This window comes from Anarrhichthys ocellatus, unplaced genomic scaffold, assembly GCF_004355925.1.
Source record: "Anarrhichthys ocellatus isolate YVR2014 unplaced genomic scaffold, GSC_Weel_1.0 scaffold78, whole genome shotgun sequence".
Classification (NCBI taxonomy): Eukaryota; Metazoa; Chordata; class Actinopteri; order Perciformes; family Anarhichadidae; genus Anarrhichthys; species Anarrhichthys ocellatus.
In genome coordinates this window covers 2,838,839-2,846,513 of record NW_022280108.1, presented here as the reverse complement: position 1 = coordinate 2,846,513, position 7,675 = coordinate 2,838,839, and the positions used below count along the sequence as shown (strand labels likewise).

The window sequence follows — 7,675 nt, the reverse complement described above, 5'->3', positions numbered from 1 at the left end:
AACATAAAAAGAGCTCCCTAATAACAATGAATAACATAAAAAGAGCTACCTAATAACAATGAATACATAAAAAAGAGCTCCCTAACACTAATGAGACCAGATGAAGACCTACACGGTGCGCTCTTTGATCACAGTGCTGATGTTGTTCAGGTCGTCTCCAAACCGCCGAACCGCCAGACGAAGCATCTCGATCTCCGTCTCCGTCCACTTAGCTCTGAGGACCAACACACACATTAATACACACACAAGCAGAGTACGTGTGTTTGTGTGTCTGCGTATGTGTGTGTGTGTGTGTGTGTGTGTGTGTGTCTGTCACCCTGCAGGGCTGGAGTCAGACACTGGGTGCAGCTGCATGGTCAACTCTCCTAACTTGGTGAAAGCAACTCCTGCTGCTGAGAAGATCTCCCCGACCTGAAGAAGACAAAGTACTCAGAGCCTTTACTGCAGTACAAATACCAATACTTATGAGATGTAGTACAGTATAAAGTACAACATGTACCTCTGAGATGTAGTACAGTATAAAGTACAACATGTACCTCTGAGATGTAGTACAGTATGAAGTAGAAGAATATGGGAACACTCCAGTTACTCAAGTACCTCAAATCGAGTACTAAGTAAAAGTACGTAACAACATTCCACCACTGATTCAGTGTAACATTAAAGATGAGATGATGATGTCATCAGACTGTGAGCACATAAATACATATTAGTAAATATCATTATCGTATCTGTGAGGGTCTCCATGAAGAACCTGATCCACCAAACAGCGCTTTTAATAAATATCAGGAGGAGGTTTCCCACCAGCTGGCTCGTACAAGTATTCAGTAAAGTCTGTGTTTCTATGTTAACAGTACATGTTTGGTGCATTAACTATATGCCGAATGTTTCACTAATGTGTTTAATTAGGAGGTGCATTAAGTTAAAGTACTTTTCATGAAGTTTGTTCGTGCGGAGAGCAAATCTGTAAAATGTCCATATTTCTGAATAGTTTGGTTTACAGCCGCGAGACTGTGCAGCTTAGATTCTGTCTGTAGCACTGTCCGTTCTGTTCTAGATATATATATATATATATATATATATATATATATAGATATAGAGAGAGAGAGAGAGAGAGAGAGATATATGTATAACCAGGTAAGGACTCACCTTAGCAGAGGCTGACGTCATATCGGTGGAGGGGTTGCAGCTCTTTTCTTTAAACTTCTTCTTCTTCTTCTTCTTCTTCTTCTTCTTCTTCTTCAGTCAAAAACAACAACACGAGAACACGCAGCTAGCTGCTAGCTACAGTTAGCTCCTGTAACGTTAGCGCGCTTCCATAGAGACCTCGAGCTGTGGGAGAAACACATCCGGTCAGGTTCATTGATCGGAATCAATACGGAGTGACTTCTATATTACAGATACAAAATAATATATAAATATCGTAGAACAAAGACAGACGGGATATAAAGGGAATGTTTGCGCGACTTTGGAGGTTGAACGCCATTGGTCAATCTCAGAGGAAAAGGGCGGGGCGAGTTGAACTGAACGCCATTGGTCAGTCTTTCTTCTTCTTCCTTTTTGAGGTTTAATGGCGGTTGGCAAACAATCAATTAGTGCATTACCGCCACCAGCTGGTCTGGAGTGTGGACCAGGATGTCTGGTTAGTACTTATGGTATAAAAATAAATAATAATAAATAAATAAATAGATAATTTAAAAAAAATATATAATAATATATATACAATATATATGTATTATTTATGATATATATGTATATATAATAATATATATATGGATATTATTTAACTGTCATAAAGTCATGATGTTACACACTCCGATCCAGTAGGTGGCGGTAATGCACCTTAAACGTTGATTTGTAGTCCGCCAATAAACTGAAAGAGGAAAAGGAAGAAGAAGAAGATGAAAAGGAAGAAGAAGAAGAAGAAGAGGATCAGCTGATAAGAGTTGTGCGGTTTTTCATTGGTGAGTCTCAGAGGAAAAGGGCGGGGCGTATCGAACTGAGCGCGTCTTTTCATTGGTCGCTGCGCCGCGGGGTCACGAGCGTTGTCGACTTTCTCCGAGTGAACCCGAGCGATGAGGATCAGCTGACCGAGAGGCTCTAGTCGGAACATTCCTCGTTTCAGTGAAACAAACGAACATAAAGAACAAATCTTCTGACTGATCGATTAACCGAACACTGACATGCCGTCGCTTCTGTTCTGCGGGCCGAAGATGGCCGCGTGCGGGATAGTGATCAGCATCTGGGGGGTCATCATGCTGGTAAGAAATATGGAGGGGGACCGACTGTTTCCTGGAGTCATACTGATTAGCGGATGCTTTTTATTGTAAATGAACGTCGACTGTTTTACAGTCCAGGTTTTTATTACGTCATCTACCTGAGTGGGCTCGCGAGACATCATCCATCCGTCGCACAGTAATCCTTCAACGTAAATTATATTCCAGTAAATAGACGGCGCCCACGTAGGCCCAAGCTAAATGTACATTTTATAATAATATAATATAATATCACTGTTCTGATAATCAATCAATAATCAGTTGTGGATCGATCAGTGATCTCGTGCTGATCACCTGTCTGTAATGAGCGGTGTGGAGGTGGCTAATGTCTGGGCTGTCACTCAAATGAATGACTCCTCTGAGGATGAGACGTTAGTCTTAAACATTAATATTATTATTAATGTTTCCGTGTAGTTCGGTTCCTGAATGTCTTTAGTAAACGGAGACATTATTTGTGATGTTACTGAAGTTATTGATCTTAAATATTGATTATTTGATCAGCTGATTACACGAATGTTTAAAGTATATTCAGTCTTCTTCTGATTCGTCCTCCACCACGTTAAGGTTTATTAAAGTGTTTTAATATAATAATTGAGGAACTGAAGAGGTAGAAGTGTTTTAAATGAGTCATGTGACTCATGTGATGCTTCAGAACAGGAAGTCAGTTTTTCCACCAACAGAATAAATAAACCGGATGTTGGTGAATATATTTAGGCAGTAATAAGGATTCATGTATCTGTTTTATTTGATTATAATTTAAACGTGTATACAACTTACCTTTTAATTCTGCATCTCTGTTGTACAATGATACATTAATGAACCGTTTAACCTCTTTAGTCTCATTAATTCTTCTATTTCAACATAAGTATCTCTTCTGAAACCAAACGTTTTGTTTGGTTTAACTAAAGTTCAACAATAACTAAAGTTCAACAACAAACAAACAATAAACAATAAGTGAGAAAAGCTACAACCAGAGGACGGGTTTGTCTTCAACTGACTGACGTGGTTAATTATGATTTATTATAAAGATATGTCTTCTTCGCTTTGGATTTTGAATAAATGTAATAAAAACGACACGTTGATACTGTGAGCTACAGACTCCAACACATCCTGCGGCCCTCCTGAGGGCCCCGGGCCTCATGTTGGGCCTCTTGAGGGCCTCGGGCCTCTTGAGGGCCTCATGTTGGGCCTCATGTTGGGCCCCATGTTGGGCCCCGGGCCTCATGTTGGGCCTCTTGAGGGCCCCGGGCCTCATGTTGGGCCCCTCTGTTCTGACCTGCTGTGTCTCTTCTTCTAGGCGATGTTGGGAATCTTCTTCAGCGCCAAGTCGGCCGTGCTGATCGAGGACGTCCCGTTCACTGAGGAGGACATTCGTAACGAGTGAGTCGCTGTGAACAGAACGGCACTGATTACAATACTATATATATATATATAGTAGTGTGTGTGTGTATATCTATCTATCTATCTATCTATCTATCTATCTATCTATCTATCTATCTATCTATCTATCTATCTATCTATCTATAGAGAGAGAGAGAGAGAGAGAGAGAGAGAGAGAGAGAGATTTTGATTATCTGGTGAATAATTACGTTAAATATGAATATGTTGTTCTGCAGTAAGAACCCTCCTCAGAACATCTACGGTCTCTACAACCAGGTCGGCATCAACTGCTTCATCGCCGCCGGCATCTACGTGGCCGTGGGCGCCGTGTCGCTCTGCCAGGTCCGACTCAACAAGCGGCAGGAGTACATGGTCACATAGACCCGCCCCCCCATGTCACACCACTTCCTGTACGACCGACCAATTGGCCGTCTGTTAGATCTGGTTGGTTGAGATTAAAGAAGTGAAGTCAGAATAATTTATTTTACAGTTAAACCTTTGATGTTTGTTGTTTGTGTGAACGTTACATTCCTTCTGCTCGTCACATTCATTTTGTTTCATGACTAGATTCTATTTAACGAGGAAACAAATATGAATGAGTTCATGCTCCATGAAAGCAGACGTTGGTCTGAGTCGGTCTTCTGCTGTCTTCAGAATAAATCTAAATGTGTTCTTTGATGTTGATGCTGCTGTGGATCAAACGGAAAAGTCTTTATTGTGACAAGTTCTGGTGGGAAATCCTTTGCAATAAAGTGTGTGTGTAAAAACAACAATGAGTTTATCGTCTTATTAGAATTTAGAAATGTGTCTTTATTTGCATGATGATTGGTTTAGATGTTAATAAAGATGTTTACACTAAACAGGAGTTGATGTTGAATCAGGAAGACGTTTTATACGACTTCACTTCTGTATTTTTATCACCTGAAACTAACAATCGTGTTTTTGTTATCTTAGAATGAGTTCTTCATGTCTACATAGGGAGGTGGTCCTCTTCAGTCCATGTTTCCTACAGAAGCCCAGAATGGACAAACCAAACACCGACTCTAGACGGAAAGCTCCATGTGTTAAAGCTGCATTCTCTCTAGTGTCCACCAGGGGGCGACTCCTCTGGTTGTATAGAAGTCTATGAGAAAATGACTCTACTTCTCTCTTGATTTATTACCTCAGTAAACATTGTAAACATGAGTTTATGGTCTCAATCTCTAGTTTCAAGTCTTCTTCAATACAGCATGATGTTCATTTAGTACATTATGGTCCATTTAGAGTCAAACAGACCATAAAGCAGGGGATGCTTTAGGGCGGGGCTACACGGTGATTGACAGGGACATATATGCCCGTAGTCTGAAGAACGGGAGTTCTAATATTGTAATTTTCGTACATGCTTTTTCATCATTAAACTCACTTCTTACACATTTTGAATCAACTACATAGATTTTGAATATTGGCAGATTTACAAAAAAGTGATGGAGACTTCATTTTAGATCCATCAAACACACTTGTAATAAGTATTATTGTGATTAGTCTACATTATCACTATTATATAGATTTTAATATTTTTTATATTCCATTTATGCCAATAAATCCACCTTAATGCTCCACGCTGCTCCTTTAAATGTAGGACTTTTACTGGTGGGCGGGACAGAGCGGGCTAAACCATTGTTCACTGGGGGGGGGGGGGGCTGTGTGAGGTTAAAACTGGGTGTTTTCAGGATAAACAGGCACAGTTGGAATAAAATGAAAATATTTGATGTTGAACAATCTCTCTCCAATTATTGTTTAAGCATTTATCCTCGATCAACAGGGAGGCAGATTTGTGAAGCATTATTTAACTTGGTATCTCCCACCAAGTTCAAAAAGAGCTCTTCCCGCCACTGAGAGCAGCAACACGGTAAAACACAAAGCGGTTCAGCTGTAATAAAGAAGCACACAGTGAGTATTATATCTACATAAAGACTTTATTTATAATCCCGTCTCATAAATGAATCAGCTGTGAGATCGTCAATCACATGAACTACTAAACAAACCGACTTCCTGCTTCAAACGGTGAAGAGTCGGAGATACACTCTTACGACTCATATTTACTCATTCTGCTCTACACTGTACAGCTCTCTCATCCCAAAGCACTGCTATGTTGTACATATTTACTAACTCGTAGTATCTTCTATTATACTTTTACTGTACTTGCTCTATTCTCCTGCAGTACTTTGTCGTCTGTATATTTCATTGTACGCACCAAACGACAGCTCAAATTCCTTGTATGTGAACAACCTTGTTGGCAGATCCTTTTATTCTGCTGAGTTGTATTTACTCTCTCTGTGTGTCAGAGATGTCTGATCATTCAGAGGAAGCGTGGACATCAGCTCTGACCACCATGCTGGAGGATCTGGAGGAGAAGCAGTACAAGAAGATGCTGGAGTGTTTGGTTAAAATCCCCCGTAGTAAAAGGTACGACACACCCAAAGAACAGATGCCTGCAATAATCATCCAGTTCTACGGACTACCGGGCTCCATCTCTGCCATCCATGACGTGATGGCTAAGATACCCAGGAACGACCCCAAAATGCAGAACCTGCTGCGCCCCCACGTGGAAAAACTGAGGCAAGAACAGGAGAAAGACAAGCAGGGTGAGTTCACAGGCGTGGAGTATGAAATGATTTCCCCACTATGATCATGATGAAACAACTTACCTGAGTTAAACAACGGCAACAAATGGACTCCATCTGAGGCTGTCGTAGGAGAAATCAGTCTGCGAAGGAGCGACGTAGAACTGAACCATCTGTGTTTGGGTTTGATTTGTTTTTCAGAGAAGAGGAAATGTGAGGAAGAGGAGGATGGCGTGTTGACAGGTGTGACCCAAAATCAGTTTGACATCCAGAGTAATCTGTTCTAATTATTATCATGAAAGAAAACTCTGCTGTTATTTCACCAGTGATGATAAAATAGTTCTAACTATAAACCTGATCCAGCCTCATTCATTGTGAATTTAAGTTTTTATTTATGTATTTGAACTGGCGCTCGGTGTCTTCAGGTCGTTATTCAAACAGGAGATCGTTTATCAGTTGAAAGTCTGATTAATGAAATAAGATCAGTGACTAAACTCTGGCTGTTTGTTTCTCCTCTTAAAGATCAACGGAAGAGCTGCCAACCCGACAACGTAAGAAAATACTTCCAATCCATCATTCAAATGTGTCAACAGTAAGACGTTGGAAGATATAAAGTAAGCATGTTAAACATTGATGTGTTCCAGGAGAGAGGCGCTCCATGGGTAAGTGCTGTTTCTTTCAATTTCATTTCACGGCTCTCAACGTTTTACACTCGTTAGTATTTATGTTTCTTTCACCGAGTTTCTTTTTCTCCTTTTTTATGCAGAAGAAATCCATCCGTGATCTGAAATCCAGCACGATCCTTGAGAGGGAGGGCTTTGTTGGGAAAGTTGTTCAGAAATCTGGGCTGCGTCCGTATCAGAACAAAGACAAAGCCAGAAAGTGTTTCTTTTATCTGGCAGTCGTTGATGAGACGGCCAGCGCTAAAGTGAAAGTATACGGAAAAGATCGCTATGAAGAACTCAAGGAGGAGAGCTCCTACTTGTTCTCTAGAAGCCTAATCAAAGAAGATGATGTCATTATGGTTACCACGTTGAGCAAAGTGTCCCAGACGAGAGCCGTTGACGTCCCAGAGGAGCTCGAGATGGAAGCTACGAGGCTGATTTATCCAGAGGGTACAGTTTACTCCATTGAAGAAGCCAAAATATCTGCCGACAAGACCAAAGTGAGCGTCGGAGGAACCGTAACAGAGGTGAGTTTAAAGTGAAGGATTTACTCTCTGTCTACTCACTATCAAAGTGTTGGAACAGTGAAACGCTCAGTTTGATATTTACACAAGGAAGAAAAGACATCTGCCAGCTGTGATTGGTTGTTCCTCGTCACACGTTTCCAAAAGTTGAACTACTTTTATCTTGGAGTGCTCTCGCTGTAGAGAGCGATGCACTCCACTCGTCTACATCGACAACAATAGAGCGATGC

General features: G+C 40.9%; 3 protein-coding genes across 4 annotated transcripts in view; 2 read left to right on the top strand and 1 right to left on the bottom strand.

The window, feature by feature from the left end:
* Window positions 1–1,490, bottom strand: part of LOC116398124 (chromatin complexes subunit BAP18) — a 5,359-nt gene extending 3,869 nt beyond the window's left edge. The window contains 3 exon segments of the mRNA XM_031874183.1: window positions 113–214; window positions 317–411; window positions 1,147–1,490. Of these exon segments, the coding sequence (XP_031730043.1) occupies window positions 113–214; window positions 317–411; window positions 1,147–1,167 (218 nt within the window). The 5' untranslated portion in view covers window positions 1,168–1,490.
* A 545-nt stretch (window positions 1,491–2,035) lies between these two features.
* On the top strand, window positions 2,036–4,423 carry rnasekb (ribonuclease, RNase K b). Its single transcript, XM_031874176.1, has 3 exons — window positions 2,036–2,258; window positions 3,571–3,653; window positions 3,890–4,423. Exons 1-3 carry the CDS (start codon window positions 2,181–2,183, stop codon window positions 4,032–4,034), a joined length of 306 nt encoding a protein of 101 aa, XP_031730036.1. The 5' UTR covers window positions 2,036–2,180; the 3' UTR covers window positions 4,035–4,423.
* A 906-nt stretch (window positions 4,424–5,329) lies between these two features.
* LOC116398112 (uncharacterized) lies at window positions 5,330–7,650 on the top strand. Of its 2 annotated transcripts, XM_031874165.1 has the most exons (6): window positions 5,330–5,582; window positions 5,978–6,277; window positions 6,458–6,499; window positions 6,779–6,807; window positions 6,901–6,918; window positions 7,023–7,650. In XM_031874165.1, the coding sequence occupies exons 2-6, from the start codon at window positions 5,980–5,982 to the stop codon at window positions 7,461–7,463; spliced, it is 828 nt and encodes a 275-aa protein (XP_031730025.1). In that variant the 5' UTR covers window positions 5,330–5,582; window positions 5,978–5,979; the 3' UTR covers window positions 7,464–7,650. The 2 variants fall into 2 exon arrangements, with proteins under 2 accessions (XP_031730025.1, XP_031730024.1); XM_031874164.1 differs by having other exon boundaries at window positions 5,330–6,277.
* The last annotated feature ends 25 nt before the right edge of the window (window positions 7,651–7,675 follow it).

Excerpts from the sequence above, each read along its gene's own strand:
- rnasekb (XM_031874176.1), top strand. The coding sequence starts at position 2,181 with ATGCCGTCGCTTCTGTTCTGCGGGCCGAAGATGGCCGCGTGCGGGATA. Across the intron at positions 2,259-3,570 it reads TCTGGGGGGTCATCATGCTG|GCGATGTTGGGAATCTTCTT; the intron begins GTAAGAAATATG and ends CTCTTCTTCTAG. Across the intron at positions 3,654-3,889 it reads GAGGAGGACATTCGTAACGA|TAAGAACCCTCCTCAGAACA; the intron begins GTGAGTCGCTGT and ends GTTGTTCTGCAG.
- LOC116398112 (XM_031874165.1), top strand. The coding sequence starts at position 5,980 with ATGTCTGATCATTCAGAGGAAGCGTGGACATCAGCTCTGACCACCATG. Across the intron at positions 6,278-6,457 it reads ACAGGAGAAAGACAAGCAGG|AGAAGAGGAAATGTGAGGAA; the intron begins GTGAGTTCACAG and ends TTTGTTTTTCAG. Across the intron at positions 6,500-6,778 it reads GGAGGATGGCGTGTTGACAG|ATCAACGGAAGAGCTGCCAA; the intron begins GTGTGACCCAAA and ends CTCCTCTTAAAG.